Genomic DNA, 27619 nt, shown 5'->3' with positions numbered 1-27619 from the left:
TGTTTTTAATCCACTCCTGGTTTTGTTTGCAATATGAGGACCACAATACTGACTGAAATATACCTAGTGTGAACCCAGCCTAAAGATGCAGTAAACAACACAAGCCAGTATGGTTATTTTTGACTGCCTGTTCCAAACTTACCTAGACTTACTGTCTAGATAATAGTATTAAAAAATCTGACTGAAACGAGTTTAGTAAGACGTTATTGCTTTAGACTGACTATACAGTATTAGTGGTCATGTATTATAAAGCTAATACTGCAGTGCCCACACAGCAATGCTTTAAGAAAGTGACTGTTTCTAAATCAATAGACATTGCTGACTCTGTTGAAGCTTATCGGTGGTAGTCATGCCTGTTAGCGGTAGCATGCACTGTCCTCCACAGCTCTACTTTGGTTACTATAGTGACTAGTAATTTTACTTCATTTATCTAGGCTGCATTAAAGGGAACCAATTAGAACACTATCAGGCACCAAGGGTCCATTTACACAGAAAGATTATCTGCCAAAGATTTGTAGCCAAAGCCAGAAACAGACTATAAACAGAGATCAGGTCATAAAGGAAAGCCTGAAAGTTTTTCTCTTTTAAAATCCATTTCTGGGTTTGGTTTCAAATCTTTGGCACATAATCTGTGAGATAATCTCTCTGTGTAATTGGACCCTTAGGGGCCTCCCTGCCTGTCAATCACCCCAATGCTGACAAGACAGAGAGCCATGACTAGTCACAGCCCAGATGATTAGTTCATGACTTTTACCCAGCCTCGCATGCGGGATCAAAAAGTATTTTACTGCAAATGTAGCCCACAAATTCAGATCCCCCGACACCACTGGAGAACCAACTGCGAGGTGCATGCAGCCCTTCAGGGTGCTGATTGGTTCCCTTTAAGTGGTATTATTTTATAGAGCAATACCTGGCATTGTACTTATTATTAAATATGGAATTGTTTTTACCCAGAAGCATCTCTAGACTTGGATTTTCTGTTCTCCAATTAGACTTCTAAGTCTTTAACTGTAAAGTTCAGAGGCCGGCAGGCAGTGCTTTGTAAAAATGTTTAGAAATACTATAATTAGCTAAATGTTCGGCTTTCCCTTCAGAGAAATAAATCTTTTGATTTCAGTTTGCTATTAGATTCTCCATTCCTTTATATACATGTGTCATTCTGGTTTAGTCAATACAGTCTTGTCTTCATGGTACAATCTGCTTGTGCGCTGTGACCTAATTATACATTGTAAGCCCCAGATCAAGAACTCTCAATGCGATTTTTATTCATAATGAAAAATTTGTATAGTCACATTAATATAATCTTCAGTGAGCCCCAGTGTCTCATCATTCCTGTCCTCATGAATAGTGCAGATCTTCTGGATTTATTTCCACATGACTATTTTTGGCACAAATGATTGTTAATGGTATAGAGTAGGTGGTTGTGGCTGCTTGTAAGCAGAATTAGGATTTATGGTATTTAGCACACTCATTTGTATCATTAGACATTAGTGGTGTGTTTACACAGGCAGATTTATCTGTCAGATTTTTGAAGCCAAAGCCAGGAACAGACCGTGAATAGGGAACAGGTCATAAAGGAAAGACTGAGATTTCTCCCTTTTTCAAATCCATTCTGGGGTTTTGCTTCCAAAATCTGTCAGATAAATCTGCCTGTGTAAACGCACCATAGGAGGTGGTCAGAAGCCTAAAACAGTCAGTCAGCATAATTCCCATTGACTTTAGGAGTTATGTAAACAGTGTAGCTCATGGGGGGAGGGGGGGATTACTAAAGTTATTGGCTGTACTTGGCTTATTACCATCTGTTCTGATCAATAATTGTTTGGTGTAATAGGTCATGTTAAAAAACAATGATCAGGTGACATGCACAATGTCGGCTAATTGTTGTCTTAAAACAATAGTCTTCTGCAACAGACTGCTGCTATCTTCTACGGGCCACCCACATAACTCGCCCATATCGGCTGGTTTTTTTTTATTATTATTATTATGATTATTATTATTATTATTATTGTTTATTAGGGATAGTAGTGTACTTTTTGTAGTGGCTGTATGTAGTAGTACAGCTAACAAGGAACAGAGGTCCTGTTACCGACTGAATGAATAGGCGACCAATGCTGCTTCATTCAACTATAGGCCACACAAAGATAGCCATGTACAGCATCCAAACATAGCCAACCAAGCCCTTTTCATAACTCTTGGGCTTATTACCCATTCCTCCACCTTGTTAGTTAATAATGTGATTCATAATAGAAGCGGGGGCTTGTGCAGGATTTTCAATTTAGGAGCAAAGGAGACAGAACCAGCCAGAGCTGGAGTATCCCTCTCCACGTGGCTTCTAGCACCTACGTAACCTGCCACTATAGTACAGTATATATAACCTTGGTCGTGTGCGAAGAATTTACTGTCAAACACAATGATGAAGAAATGTCATGATTTAACCCTGCCTACACAGGTAGCAATGTCAAAATTGTTAAGAACTTTGTAGGATGTTGGGTTACAGCCCTGCATTAATATTTGTAGATATTATGTAGAAGATATTTCTTTGTCTGTAATATTATTTATGCTATTTCCTAATATATTCATATGGGCTCACTGAAAATAAAACCGCAGTTATCTCTTGTATTAAAGGTCAGTATCTGCTGTGGTTCCCTTGGATACATTCTTCCATGACAGCAGTCTTCTCGGGCTTTCTTATGTTATTATGCTTATTTCTTTTACTGTTTTGTTTATCAGTCTAATCGGATTACTATTGTTTGACTGTTGACATGTAAACAGTTCACCCAGAGTTTTATCATATCTATCATAACATTATATTCCTATGTCAGAGAGATCCTGCACAGTATGTTCTCTTGCTAAAGCTTTGGAATGTTTGTGGTTTAGGATTCTAACTGGATAAATAGAAGGGTTAGTAATGGTTACTAGTATGATACTAGATGGTACCAACATAAATTAAAATTCAGGTCTGCATTAAAAGGCTATGTTCACACAACTTCAAAAAAAAAAAAAAAAAAAAAGAGAAAAGGCGGCCGCAATTTAACTGACTGCAATGCAATGCATTAAAGTCTATGAAATGACGGGCATCCAATGCACACAATGTATGAAATGATGGATGTTATCTGCGCGGACGTCTAAATTATGATTATGTCAATTATTTTCAGATGTCTTTTTTAAATAGCGGACGTTATTTTTTTGTTGTTCACACAGTTTTTCTTTTTTCACCGTCCTTTCTCCATTTTTATTATTAAATTCATTGAACTTTTCAATAAAAAACACACCCATAGGGCAAAACCCAAACTAGAGTAATGTACCAGCAGCTGTTATTTCAGTGATGGGCGGCCAATCCTTTAAAATAACGGACATCATTTTGGACTTAAAATGACAGACGTTATTTTAAAAATTATAAGCAAGAAAAAATATTATGGGAAGATAGCCAAAGGTTGAAGCAAACCAAACAAACCTGTGACTGAAGAAGGACAGTGGCTGGTAATTCAAATACCTAATCTGGCAGCTTCCATGCACTTACAGTAGAAACACTTCCACTAGGCTTGCACTGCTCTGAACATCCCTAGGTGACCCAGGGCGTACAGGTATGCCCAGGATCACCTAGGGGTTAACAGCAGAAAAACAGCCAGCAACCTCCAGGTAGGAAATGAGCAGGGCTCCTGAGTCCTCCCTATACACAAACAGCGGCCCAATACAAAAAATAAAGTCATGGATAATTAAGCAACTTATATTTTTACATTTTAATAAGAATACAATTAAAATAATTTCTATGTAGTCAGTAGGTTATCAGCGTTTCTTTCATAATTTCAAAATGGTCAGGCAAGCTTGTCAGCAATCAGTTATTCCTCATAGCAGTTTCTAGAGTATTGCGTTTTGCTATTGATTGATATGACATAGAGGACAGACTTCTCAAGTAACAGCAGTTGTTATAATTATCCAAATATAGGTCAATTAATATTAACTGGTTGTAGCACTCCCTGGGCTAAGCTATAGATCACTATGTAATTCTATAATTATTAGTGACAGTAGAAAAAGTCAAACTGAGTGCGAGAGCCTTACTGGAGGAAGAGGGTGAGAAAAATAGAGAAAGCTGAGTGCATAATCCTATACGCTATCCGCTATTCAGAATGAGCGACTTTGACATGTTTTCTCACCTACGCGTTTCATCACATTAATAAATGTTCTTGTCATGGACAGTGTAACAATTTATATTTGTGCACAGTGATTTACATTGTTCCTTATAGTTACATCTACATCAGAGAGTCTTTGAAGAGACTGAAGCAGATTCTGTCAGTTTTAGATTTCTGCAAAACCTGACTGACCCCATTCTGGCCCATAAGTCACAATGGGGTCAGTCAGGTTGTGCAGAAATCTAAAAGTGATAGAATCTGCTTCAAAGTCTCTTTAAAGAGTCTCTGATGTGGGTGTAAACATAAGGGGAAATTTATCAAGACCAGTCTAATATTACCCCCCCCCCCCCCCCCCCCCCCCCCCCCCCCCCGCTCCCATGCACTGTGCTGTATTTACTAAGAGTCTCAGTATATCCAGCAAACCTGAGACAGGCACAACAATCTACCCCAGGCATAGACTTTCAACAAGATTCATGCCTGTTAGCAGGTGTAAATTATAATAAAAGAGACGCGGGTTGGGAGTATTGTAGCCGTGCCTCCTCTTCGCCTTAACACCCCCGCCTTCCCCCTAGGTAAACAGGCCTTAAGTCGGAAAATAATTGCAGATTTTTGCGCAACACGAGTGCTTTGCAGAAAAACTTTCAAGTATTTGCAGTGCCCAAGCTTAATAAATCTGGGCCAAGTCTGACAGACTGGATACAAATCCATCCACTTTGCAGCTTAGAGCAGACTGTACATATATACAGCTTTGCAGCCTCTGAATTGAGTGTTCTCAATAATTGACAGCAAAATCATTTTCAAAAGAGTGGGATGATATATAGAAGGGGTACTCCTTTCTGTGCTTCTCAATTTCAGTCCTGGTGGCCCATCAACAGCTCATGATTTGAGGATATCCCATACATAACACCTGTGATAATACCTAATGCACTTGTATCAATTATATCACCTGTGAAATATTAAGAAAATCCTCACAACATGACCTGTAGGTGGGTCATGAGGACTGATCTAGAGAAAAAATAAATATTTAAAAATCAGCTGGTGCCAAGAATTTATACAAATTAGTAAATTACTTCCAGTACTTATCAGCTGGTGTTTGCCATGGAGGAAGAAATTCATAGTAGTTCTTTCCTGTATGACACAGTGCTCCCTGCTGCCACCTCTGTCCATTTCAGGAATTGTCCAGAGCAGGAGAGGTTTTCTATTGGAATTTGCTAAAATATACCACTTCCTGGGGGGGCGTGGCCTGGCAATGGCAGAGTAGAGACGCACGCTGCCGAGCTCCTGCCATGAGGGGACCTTCAGGGGCTCTTTGACCAGCCGGAACCCATCCAAACTCCGACCCTATGCAGAGGAACGAGAGGGGGACACCCGCCTCCACCCGCAGCCTGCGTCCCCGGTCCCGGCAGAGTAATCTGGACGGCTACTTAAGACAGACTCCTCAGCGTGGATCAGAGTGCCGGGCGCCGGAGCGTCCGCCGTTAGAGCCGGAGACGCCAGCTCGCCGCTCCCGTGTAGGGAAGAAAGTGCCTGCGGGGACGTCAGCCTGGGATCCGCAGATAAGTGACATCCCCCCAGCCCTCTCTCCCGGCCGCTTACCTGCCCGGTCCGTGCCCGCCTCGCGGCCGATCTGCGCCACTCCGGCGGCGCCCTCTCTTCCCGGCGCACAGTGCAGGCCACATGGACTTTCCCCACGCCTCCACAGAGTCACTGCCCGGGAGTCGGAGGGGAGCCTGCAGCAGAAGATAACAGCTGCTGAGGCGGCGGGGTCACTAGTCTGCGGTTCCGCCTGTGACACAGCTGACTTGGAGCCGCCGCACTGTACTGCCGCTGAGCCGCCATCTTGCTTCTCTCAGGGAGGTGCATTGCCACCTGCACTCTCTTCCCCGGATGCAGCTGGGGCTCAGAATACTGTATTTCTCCCCTTTCTGACCACCTCTCCCTCAGCTGGACTCTCTATACGTGCCCCGGCTTCACCACCTGATATACCATCATATGCCGACATGGCGGCACGTGCATCTCCCTCCCACACACCAACTGCTGTGCAACCTGATGCTGGGCCCTTAGCTCAACCTGCCTGGGATTGGCAGGAACATATGAAACTATTACCCACCAGGGCTGAGATGGAATCTTTTGTGCAGAGTTTAGAGAACTCATACAAGCAAGAGCTAAGCTCCATAAAAGCGGCTGTACAGAAAACTGAAACCAGAATTGAGGAGGTGACTGCTGACCACCATACTCTCGTTGCCCAGGTTACTGACTTAGCTGCAAAAATGGAAACTCAGGAAGTGCACCTGGCTCAGCTATACCGTCTACATGACGATAATGAGAACCGGAGTCGGCGAAATAACATTCGCATCAGGGGCCTCCCGGAGGCCACCAGAGCTGCAGACCTAATTCCTACACTGCAAGGGATTTTTGGTGCTATCCTACAATGGCAGAATGCTGCTGAGCTGGAGATTGACAGGGCCCACAGGGCCTTAGGGCCCATGAATCCGGATCCCAATAAACCGAGGGATGTCATCTGCCGGATGCACTATTATTCCGTGAAAGAGGAAATCATGAGGAAAGTGGGGAATGAGCCTACTTATGACTTTGATGGAGCATCTCTGGTTTTCCTCCAGGATTTGTCACGGCACACCCTTTCCCAACGCAGAGCCCTGAAACCCCTTTTGGAGGCGCTGAGGGACAGGGAGATACCCTATGTGTGGGGCTTCCCCTTTCAGCTAGTGGCTAGACATGGGGGTCGCAGACATGTTCTACGCGACCCGTCTGATCTACCAGGTTTTTTGTCCGCTCTGGATTTGCCTGCGATGAGACTGGTGGACTGGTCTCCTATCCCTACTCCTCCCCCTCGCCGAGGGGCTCCTCCCCCTGAGAGGTTGGCTGCAGATCCGGAGGGATGAAGATTCGCTTTACTAGGGGCCTTGAGTGGACGTTTTGATGTTTAATTACTGTTGATGTTGGGACGGTTTTCAGGGGTTCTGGTTGTCTACGAAAATTCCTGGGGGTGGGGGGTGTGGGTGCTCAATGCTTTATTGCTAAGCAGTATACATGGTCTATAGCGTGCAGGGCTGTGTGTTTATAGGTTTGCATGGTGGTCCGTTAGCCCATCGCCTACTTTATGACATGAGGAGGGGTGGGCGTAAGGGGTTGTTTGGGGTCGGGTTGTTGTACATAAGCATCTTTATTATAAGATATACGTCTGACTGGTCATTGTAGTTACATATTTGTTTTCAACAGTTCAGTATAAAGGTTAACATGGTCCTACTTATGGAGGATACGGTTTTTGCTATTGCTGGACACTTCCTCCTTTAGGTTGGGCGCTTAGGTGCGCCTTTAGAGTGAGTCCTTTACCTGTAGGGGTTAGTTCCCTACGGATAGGAGATTCTATCTGTGAACTTCCGGGTTTTTCTTTGTCTGTCTTTCTCCTTCTTTCTTTTTACAGTCTTTTTCTTTCTTGTCTGCTCTGGCGTCTCCCTATCTGTTTTGTGTTCTCTCACTTCTTTCCCTTTCTGTCTCCCTCCCCTTCCCCCTCCCACACCCCCCACCTGTGCATACCATGGCTGTGGCAAGCCTCAGACTCGCCTCGCTCAATGCTAGAGGCCTTAACGAACCGGTAAAACGTAATCGCCTTATTTACTCCATGCATAAACAGAAAACGCATATTCTTCTTTTACAGGAGATGCATTTCCGGGAGGGTCATGTGCCTCGGCTACACTCCCGCCATTATCCATATTGGTTTCACAGCACTAATCCGGACGCCAAGTCGAAAGGTGTCTCGGTGGCACTTCACAGGTCTTTATAGCACGTCCTTCTTGATACACTGCTGGACTCACAGGGTAGGTTTGCCTTCATTAAAATTTAGGTGGCCTCTACCATTTATACCGTGGGCAATGTATATCTTCCCAACTCGGACCAGGGCAGGACCCTTAGGGACATTCTGACTGCCGCGGACGCATTTATTGACGGGATCCTTATCTTGGGGGGCGACTTTAACCTTACTCTTGACCCCCTGATAGATACATCGTCTGGCAGATCCTCTGTACCTAAAGCAGCGGTGGTGACTGCCAAAGGGGCACTGCGTGCCCAGAGACTTGTGGATGTGTGGAGGGTGTTGCACCCTACTGACAAGGACTTTACGTATTATTCCCCGGTACATATGGGGTATAGTAGGATAGACATGTTTTTTGTATCCCAACATGCGCTGCTCCACACCCCTCACGCCTCCATTGGCACAGGTGTGTGGTCTGACCACTCCCCGGTATTTCTATCTTTAGGGGTTCCTGATGGTGTCCCTAGTGAGTGGACATGGCGTCTCAATGAGACCCTACTCCAGGATGTGGCCTGCAGGGCAGCTATAGAAAAGGCCATTTCGGATTTTCTTGCCGTGCATGCCTCGGATCATACGGCTCCCCCACTGCAGTGGGAGGCCTTAAAATGTGTTTTACGAGGGGTCTTTATTCAACACGGTGCGCGTTTAAAAAGAGACCGTAGTGCGAAACTCAGCGCTTTACTTAGGGAACTGGATGCCACCTCTAAACAGCACAAGCAGACAATTTCGGCGGACGCTTTAGCTAAACTGACGGTCCTCAGGGAACAAATTGCGAGCATTGTGCAGAGAGCAGAGGTGGCTCGGACGGTCCGCTTTCGTAACTACCTTTATGCTTATGCTAATAAGCGCGGAAGAGCTTTAGCTCGTCATGTTCATCCCCGCACAGCTCCTACCTACGTCCCTAACATCTGCACTCGCTCTGGGGGTATAGCCTATAATCCCAAAATGATAGCTGGCTCCTTTCGGGAGTATTATAGCTCACTTTATTCTTTGAAAGGTCACTATGATGACCAGCCCCCAGAGACACGAGGAGCCAAGATTTCTGAATATGTGCGTGCTACTGCTCTGCCTTTGATAGAGCGGGAGATGGCGGAAACACTTGATGCTCCACTCACCCCCGAGGAGCTCGGAGCTGCGATTGTAGATCTCAAAGCTGGTAAAAGCCCAGGCCCCGATGGGTTCACCTCTGCTTTCTTTAAAATGTTCAAGGAGCGTCTCGTCCCGTTCCTGACGGTAGTCTTTAACTCAGTTACTTCTGCCTGCCCGTTCCCGAAGCAATCTCTGGAGGCCCACATTGTGGTTCTCCCAAAGCCTGACAAGGACCTTACCCAATGTAGTAGCTACAGGCCGATATCATTAATTAACTGTGACATAAAACTATATTCCAAGATTCTGGCCACCCGCCTGAATGCCGTCATACCGCAGGTGATCCACTTGGATCAGGTGGGCTTTGTTCCTGGTCGTGAGGCTAAGGACAACACCCTACGTACCATCTCCTTAATAGCCCATGCTCATGAGACTAAGCTACCTGTGTGTCTGTTGTCGGTCGATGCAGAGAAGGCCTTTGACAGGGTCCATTGGCAGTTTCTCTCGGCCTCCATGATACAAATAGGCCTAGGTGATACCTTCATTGACAAGGTCATGGCGCTGTATTCTCAACCATCTGCCAGAGTTAGGGTCAATGGGATTCTGTCGGAGGCCTTCCAGATCCACAACGGCACACGGCAAGTGTGCCCATTGTCACCTCTCCTCTATGTACTGTCTATGGAGCATCTTGCGGTGGCAATACGTAACAACCCCTACATTCGCGGCATTCAGGTGGGCGCGGAGTGCCATAAAGCTGCACTTTATGCAGATGACCTTCTAGTCTATGTCACATCCCCCCGTACATCCTTTCCTCCTCTCTTGAAGGAATTTGAGGTCTTTGGCAGATTGAGCAACTTTAAGGTTAATCTGTCAAAGACCGAGGGTCTCAATGTTTCTCTTCCTCATATGGTGATGCAGGACCTTCAGAGTGCTTTCACTTTTAAGTGGCAATCTGAGAGCATAGTGTATCTGGGGATTCGAATCCCTTCCAGATTGGAGTTGCTCTTCGCCCTAAACTACCTTCCACTGCAGAGGAGGATTCTTGCTTCTTTGCAGGCCTATCATGGCAAATTTCTCACCTGGTTCGGTAGAATGAGCGTCTTGAAGATGGACATTCTGCCGAGATTCTTGTACTTATTTCAAACGGTACCAATACATGTTCCGGCCAATTACTTTACGGTGCTTCACCGGGCGTTTACTAAATACATCTGGGCGGGAGTCAGACCCAGACTTAGTCGGAAGCTTCTCACAAAGCCTAAAGCACAGGGCGGGATGGGTCTGCCAGACTTAAAACTCTATCACGAAGCAGCAGCTCTGGCTAGACTTATTGATTGGGCTCGCCACCAAACCACTAAGCGGTGGGTGGCTTTGGAAGTCGTGCTCGCTCCCGTCGCGTTGACACTGGCTCCATGGTTAATGAAGGCGGATAGGGATTCGCTGCAGGGGTGGCCCTTCCTATCTAAGCACACGCTTGCTATTTGGGACAATTGGATCGTGCGGTCACAAATCTCATCACGGCCTGGCCCGATGACGCCCCTTTTCGAAAATCCGGCCTTTCAGCCAGCTCTTACGGCCAATGCTTATCTGGTCTGGCAAAAAGACACATTGCCCAGGATCCATCAGATCCTTGCTGGCTCTAGACTGCCGTCCTTGACGTCCCTCTACTCAGACAGTTCTGCGGGGAGACTGCCCTGGCTCGAATATAACCAATTGTGCTCCTTCGTGGCCTCGCAGGGGTGGGGCTCATCCTCCTGCCCACCTTTATCTGAATTTGACAAGTGGTTTCTCTCGAGTGGTGAGGAGAAGGGGGTCCTATCAAGAATGTATGGTTTGCTTATGTCACTGTGCAACTCAGAACGGGCTCCCTCTCTCGCCATGTGGGAAAGGGACCGGAACATTACATTTTCTCCCGAGGAGACTCTCAAAATTTGCGCCTTTACGCATGGACTCTTCCTCTCCTCCCACGCGAGGGAAAAAAGTTACAAGTTGTTGTCCAGATGGTACAGATGCCCGACTATCATACATCGAATGTACCCTGAATCCTCCGATCGCTGCTGGCGATGTGGGGTGGCGGAGGGTACCCTCCTACATATTTGGTGGAGTTGTTCCAAGATCAAAGTGTTTTGGGAAGGAGTACATAGAGTGTACGAGGCATATTCTGGCAAACGTGTAGATAACAATCCGAAGGCTATGCTCCTTTCAGTACTACCCGGTTCAATGTCACTACACAAGAAGGGCGTGCTGAGACACGTTCTTGCGGCTGCGAGAGCTGTGATACCGCGGCACTGGAAAACTGGTGTGACGCCTGCATTGCGGGAATGGTTCACCGAAATGCAAGGAATTCAGAGGGCGGAGGAGTTCGTGGCCGAGGCACAGGGCAGATCGGAGGTATATCGTCTGGACTGCGTGGACTCTCTTTGTGGAAGCTCCAGACTTTGTTAATCTTTTATAGAGGCATTATGGAACTGAGACGAGTCTGTGATTACACTGTTCTGTGCTCGCCGGGTCTTGTCCCTCCCCTTCCCCCCTCCCCTTCCCCCCTCCCCTTCCCCCCCCCCCCTCTTTCTTTCTCTTTTTCTTCTTTCTTCCTCATTCACTTCTCTTTATCTTTGATTTTCTCCTCTCTTCTTGCCCTTGTTGTATTGCCTTTGGGCTCTTTGTACATTGGCTATATCTTAATGGCCTACCAAGGGCACTCTGCTCTTCCGTACTTTTCTTTATAAAAAATTATAGCACCTAAGGGTGCTTTGGTTTGCATATTTCTACAGTGTTGATGCGTAGCTATAGCGTGTTACATTATTCGTTTTACTCTGCTTCATATGTTATGGAAAACATGTGGTGTTATGTATCAAGGTTGTACTTTATGCCTTTGTAACGTACCTTCTGTTCATTGATTTGAGTTGTCAAATTTATTTGCTGGCTTTCTGCTAATAAATTCTGAGTAAACATAAAATATACCACTTCCTGCAGGACATACAGCAGGTGATACGTACTGGAATGGCATGAGATTTTTAAATAGAAGTAAATTACAAATCTATATAACTTTCTGAAACCAGATGATTTGAAAGAAAAAGATTTTTGCTGGATAACCCGTATAAGTAACAGAATTAACTTGCAAATCTGTAATACTCTCAGGCACCATTATTTGAGAATATGTTTTGTTCCCTCTGCAGTACTCTTTAAAAACAGTTATCCTTTTTTTCCCATCATTGTACAAATGGTAAGGGGTTACAAGTAAAAACAAATAGATACATTGAATAAATAGAGCACACCACAAGACCTCTGTTCAGCTTTCCTCTGTTCTTTCCTCTAAGCCTGTTTGGAAAATCCCTTTAATTAACTTAGCTTTGCCTTTTTTATACTGTAATTTATACGAGCTATCAAAAGTGTCTGTAAAATCAGATATCAAACTGTGACTTTACAAGAATCTGTACCGAATAATAAAATTCAGCTATGCTATGTCTGTGTGTTGCGTTGAAAGGTAAGAATGTTCTGGTAATTCTACCTGTACTTGATGCTGGGTAATTAGGTAGAAATACGCCTCTGTAATACCTGTCTGAGTGGACAGTCCGCTGCAGCAGTGCAGAGGTTAGGCACATTTGGGAGACCTTCACAGCTTGATAGCTCGAGGCTCTGGCACATTCAGCCTTGGCAGGTCACGAAGCAAGCCGCAAGAATGACCTCAGATGCCCTTTGCTGTCTTACTACCTGTCTCTGGCTAAGAGAGCATTGGAGTGTGGATTTGCTATTATAATTCTTTAACAATGCTGAAATCATAATAATGTGGCAGCTTTAGTAGGGTTGGTTGATACTGTATCTGGCATCAGCAATGTAAATGTAGTTTCATCCATTATAACATTATAACATATGGGCTGATGCCAAGTGGGCAATAATGGCACAATATTGATGGTGACTCTCTCTCTCTCTCTCTCTCTCTCTCTCTCTCTCTCTCTCTCTATATATATATATATATATATACACACACACTGTGTATATATATGGGAGAGGAGCCTTGCACACCTGAATGCCTAGTATCCAGTATTCCAGGCATTAGAAAAACCTATAGCTACTTTCTTCTAAAAACAATGCCATGCCATGTTACTCCATGTCCATAGGTTGTGTGTGGTATTACAACTCAGCTACATTCATTTCAATATTTCAATAGAGCCAAACTGCAATACCGCACACAGACTAAGGACTGTAATCATAACAATTACTGGGGCAATATAGAAAGTCAGTGTATCAAGAATGTAATCTGTAACATTCAACGCAAATTTGTCTGGAATAACCCGTTAAAGGGGGTTATCCAGCGAAAAAAATTTTTTCTTTAAAATCAAATGGTTTCTGAAAGTTAGGGTGCCTTTTCACAGAGAGATTTAACTTACAGATTTTTGAAGCCAAAGCCAGGAATGAATTGAAAAAGACGAGAAATCTCAGTCTTTCCTGTATGACCCGTTCTCTGGTTATAGTCTGTTCCTGGCTTTGGCTTAATAAATCTGTCAGATAAATCTGTCTGTGTAAAGGTTCCTTAATATAGATTAAAAGTCTCAACTCTTCCCATACTTATCAACTGCTGTATGTCCTGTGGGAAGTGTTGTTTTCTTTTCAGTCTGACACAGTGCCCTCCGCTGACATCTCTCTCTGAGACAGGAACTGTCCAGAACAGCAGAAAATCCCTATAGAAAACCTCTCCTGCTCTGGACAGTTCCTGTCTCTGACAGAGATGTCAGCAGAGAGTACTGTGTCAGACTGGAAAGAAAACATTATTTCTTGCAGGGCATACAACCAGCTGATTTGAAAGAAAAAAGATTTTCGCTGGACAACCCCTTTAAGGTAGATAGATATTCTACCAGTATTTAGCATATAAAAAGCATTCTAGCAGCTGTTTTTTTTTTCTTCTTTTCCTATAGTAATACCCAGGGAATAATAGTATTCAGGGCAGCTAATGGTAGTTCTCCCTCATGCAAAGTCTATTAGGAAGTTTGTTGGTCCCTTTGTGACTGACCCTGTAGATCCATCCTGTGGAACCCCATAGCTTTGTAGTTAAAGTCTGCAGAAGGTAGAAAGTCAGGATCAAACTGTAACTATAGGGCTCAGTGTACTGCTGTGAGACACAGCTTCAGCCTGTCTTCTTATGATAGGTTTCCCCGTCAGCGCTTTAAAGCAGAAGAGCCAGAGGCAGGACATAATTCCAGGTGGTATGCTTTAAAAATATGTATCTATACTACACACATCCCAGGGGTGTAACAATAGAGGATGCAGAGGTTGCAGTCACATCAGGGCCCTGTGCCTGAGTGGGCCCCAAGACCCTTCTGCTTCATCAGAGGACACAGCTATTAAAAATGGTACATGGTAGACATAGGGACCAGTCACATCTCTAACACTTGAATCAGTGTATAAAAATCCGAATATAGATGTTAAATCCTATTATAGAACTGATGCTAGTAACAGCTGAGGGTTTGTTACAGTGTTGCCAGTGTAGCCCTGTTACATCAGCAGCGTAATCCTTGGCATGTAGATGCAAGCCTGCCCCAATAAATGGATATACCCTGCGTTTTCATAGTTCTGCTTTCCTGATAGGAATAATATACTTGGCATCTTGCGGCTACAGATGGAGCTTTGTGTTCAGTGAAAAGTGGGATTTCTCCTATAAAGGGATTAAACTAATCAGTGTGATATCCCTTAGATCTAGCTCACACCAACTGCTCCACTGCTGTCTGGCTGCATTGTGGGAGATCTTCTGGTAACATCAACTTCCCCCAAGATGCACTGCACCGCTCCAATAATACCACTGTATTATGTTCTAGACTTCTAATCGCATAATGCCAGTTATTTGCAGCAGTGGAGGAAAGAGACAAATGTGCTGATACAAAGTATTATCAATGCTTCTCTAACCATACATAATAAAAATGACAGCTTGACTTTTCTAAAGTGCTGAACATACAGCAATGTATATTATTATAGCAACTCTATTCGTACTAATAATTTTCTTATTGTGCGGATCAGTTATATATATCTGGAAGCTGTAAAGAATTAACTATCTCGATTTACAATATGGCAATGCAGCCAATTTTCATTATTTATACCACACATGTGTGTATCAACCATAATATTAAATACCTACGAGGTCTCTATGGATTGGACTTGCTTATCCAGTATATCCCATAGATTTTCAGTCACCTCAGGGGAATGTGAAGGCCAAGGCAACACCATAATCTCTTTGTCATGTTCCATAAACCGTTCTTTCAGAGTGACAGTTTACAATATCTTGGTAAAAGAGGCCACTGACATTAGGAAATATCATTGCCATGGAGGGACATTCTTCTTCTACACAGTGGGAACACCTCACAAGAACTGCTGCATTGCAGATGCTCTGACCCAGTCATCTAGCTGTCAATATTTGGCCCTTATCAAAGTCATTTAGACCCTTAGGGCCCTATTATCTGGAAAGAATATTATGTGAAAAATCATTATATTGTTCAAATTTAGGCCATAACCTTTCCTGTCTATACAGACAACGATCAAACCACTAATGAAAATTTGTTAGTATGTCATTGACTGCATCTGCACATTGTAAATTGTTTGCTAATGGTTCGCTAATCTTTCGATGCATGTACACATTGTTTGTTCGTAAATACGATCGTTGGTATACTAGATCGATACAATCGTAATTGTGATCTTAACTAAAGGTTGTTGTACCATGTATTATGGTGAATGATTTCAGATCGTTTGCAATCATTTATCGTTAATCGGAGAAAACAAAACATTTGCTTCGTCCAGGGGCAGATTAACTTTACCATAGGCTCCGGGCTGTTCACCAAGCCTGGGCCCCCAGACCCCGCTGTAACTATGGTAACACTAACATGGTGTTCATAGTACAGAATAGATAATATCATGATGCTCTGATTTGTACAAAATTGCAGTAAAAAAGCAGAATTTTTTTTGCAAATCCTGGCAGAACTGTAGCCAGGAGACAGTACACCACTGAAAGTATAAGTCTTTTTGGGTGGCCATGGGCCCCCCAGGAGCTCAAGGCCCCGGGCTGCCGCCCGAAAAGGACCTATTATAATCTTCTACTGGCTTCGTCTTATAGAAACACTTACACATAACCCTTTTTCCTGTTCCCACATCATCAACTATAAAGGGGGACTCCAAAGAAAGAAAATGTTTTTTACCCTTTCACGACCTGGGGTCATTGATACATCAATGCCCAGGTTGTTTTCAGACATCAGCTTATGTGATCATAATGATCCCATAAGCTGATGTCCCTTTGTCTGCCCCCTCTCCCCTGTCCCCTGCCGCTGTTACAATCTTGTGACAGCGGCAGGAGAGAGAGGGGTGGGGGCAGAGCACATGGCCGCGTGCCCTGCCTTCCCTCCCCCCACCAGCCTTCGTAGCCAGGAAACCGGAAGCCTGAGGCTTCTAGTTTCCATGGCTACCATCAGGGCTCTGCAATCACTTCGCAGAGCTGCAATGGACACCGGACAGGGAAATCTCCCTCTGTAGAGGTAGAATTTTTTGTCAGGAGCCCTATAGATGCTGCAATCGTCATTGATAGCTGGGACCCGCAGCGGATAACACAGGTACAGCTTCTGCGCCTGTGTTATCCTCGATCGTAAATTAACGTTGCTGCAGTGACGGCGGGAGAGCGTTAAACTGGTTTTATAAAGTTAAAAAGATGGGTAAATTAGACTTCCAGTACTTAGCTGCTGGTGTATTCTTTGCAGTCTGACACAGTGCTCTCTGCTGCCACCTGACTCCTGACACAGGCAGAAATGGCATCAGAGTGCACCATGTGGACTGGAAATAATATACCACTTTCTGCAGAGTATACAGCAGCTGATTAATACTGTAAGGTTTGAATTTTTTAAAAAAAATATACATGATTTACAAATCTGAACAAATCTTTCTGACACCAGTTGCTTTGAGAACAATATATGTTTTTTTTTCTTAAGCACCTCTTTAAAAATTGGCCACTTACTATTTGATATATCCCACCGATTGACTCACAAGCCACTCTCACAAGAAAATATAAGTTATTCACTTCACCTGTCAGTGGATTTTAGTGTTATGGCTGATCCGTGCATATACTGGTGGATATCGATATTTACGTTGTAGAGGAATAGAAGGAATGAGCATGTGTATTCTGTTGGGATCCATTCTACCGAGTTCAGACTCTTCTCTATAATATCAAATTTTATTAGACTGAAGATATGTGAAATGGCAGAGCTTGCAGGTGTAGAAATACCAAATTTCCACATACAGTGCATAGCCTATTAACCATCAACAGGCGACTCTGAATTGCAGCTGCGGCAGGAGATAGGCAGGCATGGGACACAGGGAATTTAGATATGTGGCAGCTGCTTGTTTAACACATCCAGATAGCTTAACTTATGGGAAGGAGAAATGTATTCTGTATGTTTATTAGGAATACATAGTAATCTGTATGTGTGAAAAATACTTAAGGGGGATTAATACTCTTCCCCATTCTGCATTAACGCTAGGGTTCTTCAGAGACAAAGTATTGCCTGTAAGTCACTGTAAAATTGCACAACCATAATAGTTTTTATAATTTAGCTTTTTTTCCCCTGAGGAAAGTCAAGGCAATCTTAAGATTTCCTTTTATGAAAATTTCCGATTGATCAGACAGAATGGGATGACACTCATTTACATAATAATATGAAGCCTTGTATTAGCACATAGAAAAACAGAACTGGTATGAGCCAAGTGGCCTGTTACGGATCAGCCATGGTGCTGGAGTATAGGGCTACCTTTAAGAATGGGCCTAATAGCTCTATTCCACGGAACGATTATCGTTCATAAACTCGCTCCAACGACCGCTCGTTAACGATCACTAAATGATTTTTTTTTAGCGAACGATAACACATAACGTGAACGATATATGTAGTGGAACGATTATTTTGCGGTCATGACCATACGACACATTTACTTTTTTTAAACCTTTTTACGAGCGACTGAAAGATTTCTAATTTTACGAACCGATTAGCGAATTATCTTTCAAAGACCACCGACTTTTTTTCGACATGCTGAAAAACAATTTTGAACGACAGTATAACGATTTCGCCTTTGTCGTTCGCTCGTTTACACCAGTTCCACGAAGCGATTATCGTTAACGAGCGGTCGTTGGAGCGAGTTTATGAACGATAAACGTTCCGTGGAATAGGGCTATAAGTTGTATGACAATGCAATATCTGCAATAACTATATGGCATGCAACATACCAATGTCTTATGTAACAGAGGGGTTTATGGACACAATGCTCTGGTGCGACTGCGACCTCTGCACCCCATATAGATAAGCTTTGAGGAAGTGACTGGTGAATGTGATGTGGGGCATAAACAGAGAGCTATTGACTTTTCCCCTTTTCCCATAGATGAGCTACTAGAGGGTAGGTGTTCTCCTTTCGCTTTGTCAGACATGAGTAGCACAGGATTTTTAGCAGGAGATTGCTGGCACATTTCACAATTTCACATATGAAGAACCAAGATACAATCCAAGAAGTTGTATAACTTTTCTTTAATTATGCAGATTGTATGATAACTTACCCTTTACATTGAACTGTCTGTGATCTCTTATAATTAACAGCTCATCTGACCACTATTAAATTGATAATAATGAAGAAGGAATGAGGTGGGGGGATGGGAAGTCTGGTCACATACTGCGGGGGGGGGGGGGGGGGGGGGGGAGGAGAAATAAACCTCTCTATCACAGTATCCAGTTAATTTAATCAAAGTGTGCATATTAATGTCCCCATTTGCAATTTAGATTTGCATAATTTACTGTTTCAGAATGTCAGAGACACATGCTATGCTGAATTCAGGTTGCTGTCCTGTGTCTGTACAGATTGTTGTTATGATCGCGTCCCGATAAGAATATATTGGAAACTATGTTATGATCATGTCCATTGTTCCCATTGTGTCAGTTTTGTACAGTCTATTCTATGTAACTATAAAGTGCATAACAATATCAAAATGAGGGTCAGCTTCTGCTCTTTTAAGAACACATAATTTTCAACTTCCTCAGACCCTTTTTCAAGCACATCATTTATGTGCTTTGTACTTGCATGAAAATGTGGCGTATCATAAATTTGTCTACAAATTTACTACACTTAACCCCCACCCACTTTATACCAAAGCCACGCCCCTTTGACAGACAAAGGTGCACAGTTGTCTAAAAGACTAGATTTTTGAATAAAATGAGACTTGGACAAAAAATTGCAACCTTCCGTGCTAGTATGTACACGTCCTTCCTTCTGAAAATATATAAATGGAATCATGGCCTAACACATAGTAAAATAATACCAAAATACAGCAGTAATTGTAAGTGAAAACATGGCTGTATTTTTAATGTAATAATGTTCTCTATTGAAGTCTATGGGGAATTGACCATCAGTGCACACAGTGTTTCATTTTCACTCAAAATTACAGCCATACTGTATTTAGATTTTTCTTTTACTGTCTGTGAACCTGGCCTCAGGGGCATAACAAGGAAGGAGTTGTCAGGCCATGTGCCCCCAATACTGGGTGCCAAGTGAGAGTCAACTGACTGTTGGCCAGTGTAGGCTGTAACTTCCGATATACTTTTTTTTTTTTAAAAAAAGGAATAAGAAAAAAAAGTGTCAAAACTGCAATTACTGTACAGAGTCTCATGTGAACTCCTCCTTACACAAAGTGGCTTATTCTTTTATACCACAAATTACACAGAGAAAACAAACTTTTTCACAAATTGATGACAATGGAATTAGTACTGAATGCCTCTTAGAACAGAATGACTAGTCTATAACTCCCTAAAGAACAGAAACAATTTCCCCAGCTCTTTTCATTAGTTCTCCCTTCCTTTTAAATAAGTTTAGGTTCTTTAACTTTTGTTTTGTCCATTAAGTCACTGGGGAAGATTATACAGGGACTGTCCTCCAGATCAGGCTAAATTATGGTACATAAAAACATATATAGAGAGTATTTCCATTAAAAGGGGTAGTTCAGCAAAAAAAGAAAAAAAAATCTTTCAAATCCACACTGTGCCAGAAAGTGCCAGAGATTTGTGATTAACTTCTATTAAAAAATCTCTAGTCGTCCAGTACTTATCAGCTGCTGTATGTCCTGCAGGAAGTGGTATGCTTTCCAGTCTGGAGACCAGGAGAGGTTTTCTATGAGAATTTGCTACTGCTCATGAACAGAGGAGGCAGCAGAGAGCACTGTGTCAGACTGGAAAGAATATACCATATCTTGCAGGACATATAGCAGCTGATAACTACTGAAAAATGTTTTAATAGAAGCAAATTACAAATCTCTGGCACCAGTTGATTTGAAGGATTTTTTTATTTTTGATAAACTATTTTATCAAATATTTTTATAAATTTTTAAAATATTTTATAAATATTTTGATATATATATTTTTTTTTTTTGCTAAACTACCCCTTTGAATGGGCGAGGGCATCCATGTCTCAAGGTTTTAGATGCAAATGTTGGATTTATTAAAGTGAAGCAATTCACGCTAGGTTGTCAGTTTGCCAAAGCAATCCCATGATGCCCAGCAAGTCATGTTAATTAGAAATTAGCTTGTACAGGCATCATATGGTAGCCCAGCATGGAGCACATCACTGTACACTGATTTGAAGGGGCAGGAGTTTAAAGATACACTTTATTTATGCCAATGCTTTGGACAACTCCTCTACTCCTTTAACTTGATTTTAATTCTTCACGGTGTATAAAATGCATAACTGTATGGTAAATAAAGGATTGCACTGGAACGTAGAATGAATATATATATATATTTTTTTTACCTAATTATATCTTTGCTTTCTTACCAGAAATAGATGAAGACCGGACCCCAAACCCATTACAAAAGGTATGTGCAAAACTATTAAAGTTAAAGTGCCACTAGGTACATTGCTATGCTTTTTTACATGAACAGACTGATGCCGGCGTGGGGATGCCAATGCTGCAGTCCTTTTTTTGAACTGCTGCCCTGTTCCCCCACGTGGTGCCGGTCTATTATCAAGCACCGACCTGCCCTGGATGACTGAGGGCTGGTCCACCGGCCCCCAGTGTGATGATCCCCCCTCTGTGAAGCAGCTCCATTGATTCTAATGAAGCCATGTCACAGAGGGGAGGGGGTTTTGTCATACTGGGGGACTGCGCCACCAGCATCCTCGCTCTCGGGCTGGTCTGTTCATGTAAAATAACCAAAACGATGTACTCAGTGGGACATTCGCTTTAATACAGTCATTAGAACATTGTATGAATTGTTGTTAGAAAAACTATGGTATGAATATTGAACTGAGCTGAGCTTGAATTCTGTGCCTTATAAAATCTGTCTGTAAAAAGTCTGTAACAGGCCATGTCTGCTATGTTCCGTTTATTACACTGGCATCTTCTTATGGGGTAGAGGTGCTTTGGAGGCTCCTTAGGCACCAAGGCCCCATAAAAACTGCTACCTCTGCACCCCCTATAGTTATACCAGACTGCAGTATACATTAAATGTTAAAAAATTTGTTAAAGCGTAACTGTCATTTCAGGGTCATTTTTCTGAAAACATTAAATATCAACAGTACAAGCGATTTTAAGAAACTCTGTAACTCTGTAGGTTTTATGTACTAAAAGAGTTTCCTTCTGTAGTGAAAAAGCAATCTCCCAGCCTCCCCCCTCACATCAAATGAAGCAGGATTTCTGTCTCCATTATGTGGCTATGGAGAGGGGAGGGGCTGTTAGGAGTGACTGAGCACGGAGCAGTCCTGCACAGCACAACACCCTGCAATCTTCTCTCAGTAAGTTCATAGATAAGCACTGACCTTTCTGACACCAGAATCCTGCGGTTTAGGTGCCCAGAGAGTCTACAAACAGCTGACCTTCATGTCACCTCTTCCTGCTCCCTCATCTTCCTCAGCCCCTCCCCCCTTCATAGGCTTACAATGGAGAGAGCAGAGCCCGTCTTCACTGGCTTCTCTGTAATGAAGACGTGTTTGCCTGATAATGCACAGATAAGAAGTCAGGGGGGCAGGCTGGGAGATTGCTTCTTGAGTACAGAAGGAGGCTTTTTTGGCTGATGAAACCTATTACAGAGTTTCTTATAATCGCTTATACTACTGTTTTCTGCAATAAAAAAAAAAACAGGACAGTTACACTTTAAGTTTTTAGGATCCCTATATAATATCCTATATAGTAGTCATTTTTTGCAATCCATTACAATTGGTTATTGTGAAATTCTAATTCTCTGCTGCCAGTATGCTTATCTCATTCAGTATGTCATTTGTAAAAGCCTTTATTATTGCCAGCAGGATGTCTACCCATGAGACTGGTCACGTGATCTTGTGCCATATAAAATATCTGACATGTGCAGCGATAGCCTGAATGTCGTGCCGGCTCTTGCCTGCTGATTTCTCTACATGGAACACAAGCGCATGGTGCGATCTGTATCATGTACTGGATAGAATGACTGTTCACTGATTTATGTTCTTATGAAAACTACAATCTGACTTGACATTAGAGAATTACTCTTTTCATACTGGTAAAAAGGAATTAGCATCAGCCTCAGGCTGGGGCTAAACAGTGATTTATGGTCTTATAGCCAAAAACCACCATGTTATGCTGCGTGATCTGCCACTTATGCAAGTTAATGGGGTCACGTTGCGACCCACATATAGTTGCAGTTGCGACCTAACAGTCACAAAAAATCCATCTTACAACCAGAAATCGCCATTGATATTTGATTTTCCAGATTTTTCTCAGTAGTCATGAAATAGATATCACTTTATAACTTAAGGCCCTATTACAAGAAGCGATTTTCGGCCATATTCGGCCAATAATTGCCTCGTGTAATAGAAGACAACGATTGTTGCACGATGTCGGCTGATTGTTGTCTTTCAACATGTTGAAAAACCAACAATCTAGATAGCAGTGATATGCTGCTGTTGCTCTGTGTAATAGGAGCTGCAGCAACAGACCGCCACTATCTTCTATGGGCTGCCCGGACGATCTAGCGATCTCCCGGGCAGCTCCCCACAGCTCCCTGCGCCCCCTCCAGGCTTTTACCCGCTCGCTATCGTCACGTGTAATAACGTTGGCAACGAGCGGGGTACGAGGAGCAAGCGAGTGCTGACCAGACAGGTAAGAAACTTCTGGGCAGCTTGGATCATCAGGCTTTTGTGTTCTAGACCCTACATTGTTAAGCCTCTCTCAGTTGTATGGCTTTAAAAGGTATATAACAGGTTAAAAAGAGAAAAAAAAATATCAAATGAGATATATTTCTCAAGTGGCCAGTGCCCATCTGCTGCATGATTCACTCTGTTATCCAATATCCATGCACCTTTGGAAGTGGAGGATAAAATGAAGCCCAGTCATACAGAGAAAAAAAACAAAGGAGTTTAATGAGGACAAGTGAAGGAAGAAATAACATAATACTATATATATATATATATATATATATATATATATATATATATATATACCTCTTACTGTGCTATAAGTTGAAAGGTTTTTAAGATAATGGGGCAGTGAACCTTAGAATATGACAATGATATCAGTCGTAGCTGTTAAACATAGGAGTCATCTCTCAAATCCCTCTTTCAGTCTGCATAAATATGTGACTACATTTTTATTTTTTAATTTTTTTGACCTAAAGAATAAGTGACAAAAACTGAGCAGAAGTCTAGAGAAAGGCAGCACTTATGTGTATGTCTTGGTTTGGATAAAGCCGCCTGGCTTCCTATTGATTTCTACATTTCTTGGCAATAACAAGTGAATCCATTCAAGAAAAGACATAACAATTGATTCGTGCACCATTCAGAATATCAAAATTATATCTGACAACATGCTTACCTCTTTGTCTCTTACAGGCTACTCTATCTATGTCTCCACATCAGAGAAAAAAAGTGTCACGCACAACACCTACCATGAAAGGTACCGATTTACATTGTGTCTTATGTGGCTATATGCTTTGTGTTTATGTTTTCATTGTCTTTTATCTATGGACATGATCATATTCAAATCTGAGGTTCTGTGGTTTGAAAAAAACATAATTTTCAAATACACTTTAGGGAATTCTAAAGTAATTGAGGACTCTTTTTCTCTGGAGCTTTTAATAGTTAAATGGTTAGTAAGGTTCACAAAAACACGTCTATCAGGGGAGGTACAAGTGTTTTAGTACAAGAATTTAATCTGTATAAAAAAACACTTGCTTTATTAAGAATAAAAGCAGATACATGAATAGAAGGTGACAGGATAATGTACAATTATATATTGTATAGAAAACATTGCATGTGTCCATAAGATATTATATCATATGCTGCAACTGGTTCACAGAAATTGGGCCCCTGTCATGCGCCACAGAGATGGTGCAGATTCCTACCTCCTTCTTGGGGTACCCCAGCTGTAACCCTGTGCATGCCCGATGGGCAGGAAGGGGGAGGGTAAGGGCAAGGCGAGGAGGAGGCATGGCCTTCTCCTATACTTCATTTACCATGATTTATGTCTGGTAGCACCTTGTGCTTTGGCCCCTGTGGGCCCCCTCACCCCCTGAATTTATCTATTGGCTGGTGCTTTTTCTCTAACCTTTCCCAGTTTGGATTTAACGTAAAGTAAATGAATCACTAGAAAATTAACTTTAACGTTAAATATATTTCTTAAACATTTTTTTCTGATATTTCTTTTAATTCTCTAGTTTTATATGCCATTGATATGCCATCTTTTTTTTTTCATAAAAATAACCTTTTAAGAACTGTATTTGCATTTAACTGCAAGACCAGAATGAACACGGGTCATTGGATGTTTACCTAGTGTAACATGTAAAGGAAATGGTACAATACAACTGGTCAACTTTCTCAATTAAAGTCAGTGCAAAGGACAAGGAGTTACTGAACTATTGTGTGAAGTTAGCGGAAAGTCTGTTTTATGACTACTGTAATTACGTTATTCTATAACTGACCCTGAGCAGCCTGGTGTTACATGGCGTCTATGTCCTCAGGTCTGAAGTGAATTTTTTATTGGGTTAGAAGAATCCAATAACAATAGGCTTTCTTGTAAGAATGTGCAATGTGACAGAAAGTGTGATATGTAATTAGAAGCAGTTATTTTCAGGAGCTGCACTTAATATGGCAGCTATTTCATTCAAGGTCTTAAGCACAGGTGATACGAAGCTCAGTGTCGCCCACCAAAAACTATGTTGGGTTGATGAGTCACACAATAGGCAATTAACGTTTAATGACATGCCAAGGTTCCTTCTCAGAATTTTCTCATCTCATTAGTTGACAATTGATAAAGCATCCATGGAAATTGAGTTCCTGGAATTATCTGAGCATTCTGTTCTCTCCTCTGTTCTCACTGTAGATAATTACATCATTCACAAAAATCTTTCCTTCACATTTGCCAATAGTAAAGGAACGTTCCAGTTCAAGTTCAGGCTAGACATAGTAGAAGTCGTAGTACAACTGGTATAGAATCTTCCTCTAGGGTCCTTGCTACATACTAGGGACTTTGTCTTATATTGATTAAGCAATACGTCCAATCTGGCCAAGTAGTTTATACGCATCTTAAACACTTAGCTAAACCGCTTCCCTTTGCATCAGTCCTTCTAATTCTGTTAATTGTTTACATGGCAATGGGATTCAGGTTGTCTTTAATGACTGTAACAAGCAACAGGTGTGGACCCATTGTGCCACCCAACCAGTTTGACTTTGGGCCCTGCTCAAGAGTACCCTTTAGGTTTCCACTCTATATCCCTCTCCAGGATGTGGAAGCTGGAGTTAGCTGATAGAGGGTACCAGGTCACTTCCCAAAAGTGGTTGGTGGTGGCTGTGCCAGAAGACCAGGAGTTAACAGTGTGTGTCAAAGGGTTAGGCAAGACAGGGCAAGGTCCAGATGTGGGCAGTGGAAAGGCACCAAAATAACATACCTAGGTCAGTCACAGGAGAGTTGGTATGATGCACAGAGCTCAGGCTGAATCAGAGTAAGAAAACTAGAAAAAGGTCATACACAGATATCAGGAGCATAACATGCCTATAGCTATGGAAACTGAAGACCACTATACTTTTTAGAAAGGGTAAAGCGGGTGTGGCTGTCTTAATTAAGGAATGTCCTATGATAATTGACTGGCGACATGTTTAGGTTGTGCACACAGGTTCTATATAAGAAACCACAAGGGAGCGTGCTTGCACCTTACAGGCAGGGACAGGTACAGCAGAGGCAGGAGTAGATGCAGGGAAGGTGGCATAGATTGGCAGACTGACAGTATTGCAATGACAATACATCCTTTTACAGTGGCAGACAGTCGTTGCCATCGGATTCTTTGGTGCTGTGAAAGAATTGCCACCATGCCATAGTCATGTGACCTGACATCATTATGAATTACACATTGCATTACAGCCTGAACATGTACACAGGATTTGTGGAAGCTGGCAATGAAGTGACAAGAGAGGATTCACGGGATCAGGGTCATGTTTTTTTCTGATGCTATACTTACTAATCAGTAATATAATCCGTTCAGTCATATACGCTGGTGGGTTTGTTTTTAGGTTTCTATTATTTTAAGAAACAAGATATATATAACAGTGCAATTATTTCTAAGTGAATTTGTTTGGAAGAAGCTCAGTACATTACAAATTCTGAAATTAAGTTAGATTGCTTGTTGCAATTTGTAATGTTCAAGTCCGCATTTGGCAGGTCCATTGCACAGGGAATGAGTCACCTTACATGAGAATAGAAATATTTTAGATGTAGGAACACAAAACAGAAAAATGTTGTCAAGCGCCAAGTCCTAACAAATAGATTATAGCCGCTCACTTTCCGCTACTGCCTGCTAAAGGCTATCATCTTTTCTTTCGATGTGGAGTACCATATTCTGGCTTTTATAATACTTGAAAGCTTCCTGTGATGAAAGTTCCCTACCAATACAAATTTTCATTTTACCTGATCCTTTAAGGGCCATTGTGTTCAGAACAGATGTTAACCCAGCAATGGCAAAAAAATAGCTCCTATGCCAGACTGAGGTATTTAAATAAGTAATAAAGTATTGTATTTTACTGTTTCAGAAGGTAAAGAAAGTAAAAATTAGTGACTACAAGTAAATTTGCGGTGAATATGTTGGCCAAATTTATAAATATTAACCTGGGTATTAAAAAAAATTGTATTTGTTCATATAAAATTATACTGTTTGATCCAAGTGGAGCACGTTGAAAGCCATTAGAAATTAACACAACTTAAAGCGACTCTGTACCCACAATCTGACCCCCTAAAAAAAACCTTGTACCTTCGGATAGCTGCTTTTAGTCCAAGATCTGTCCTGGGGTCCGTTCTGCAGGTGATGCAGTTATTGTCCTAAAAACAACCTTTAAACTTGCAGCCCCGTGCCCAACGGGTGTGGCCTAGATTGTGTATGCATTAAGCTGGCACAACCTCTCTGTCCCTCCTCCCCACCATCTTAATCATTAGGAATGCTCCATGCAGATTGTGTCCTATTCCCCACCTGTGTCAGCCCAGCATATGGGCTGGATCGTTAGGGCACCTGTGCAATGTTCAGACAGGAGAAAATGTTTCAGTGGCATTCTTAATGATGGAGAG

The 27619-nt window shown here is 42.4% G+C and overlaps 1 protein-coding gene across 1 annotated transcript in view; it reads left to right on the top strand.

The window, feature by feature from the left end:
- Positions 1–27619, top strand: part of PPP1R1A (protein phosphatase 1 regulatory inhibitor subunit 1A) — a 132372-nt gene that overhangs the window by 77188 nt on the left and 27565 nt on the right. The window contains exons 4-5 of the mRNA XM_069972217.1: positions 20878–20915; positions 23902–23965. Of these exons, the coding sequence (XP_069828318.1) occupies positions 20878–20915; positions 23902–23965 (102 nt within the window). The remainder of the gene's footprint in view (positions 1–20877; positions 20916–23901; positions 23966–27619) is intronic.

This window comes from Dendropsophus ebraccatus, chromosome 5 (genome assembly GCF_027789765.1).
Source record: "Dendropsophus ebraccatus isolate aDenEbr1 chromosome 5, aDenEbr1.pat, whole genome shotgun sequence".
NCBI lineage: Eukaryota > Metazoa > Chordata > Amphibia > Anura > Hylidae > Dendropsophus > Dendropsophus ebraccatus.
The sequence above is the reverse complement of the archived record's forward strand: the minus strand, read 5'-3'. Positions and strand labels throughout refer to the sequence as shown.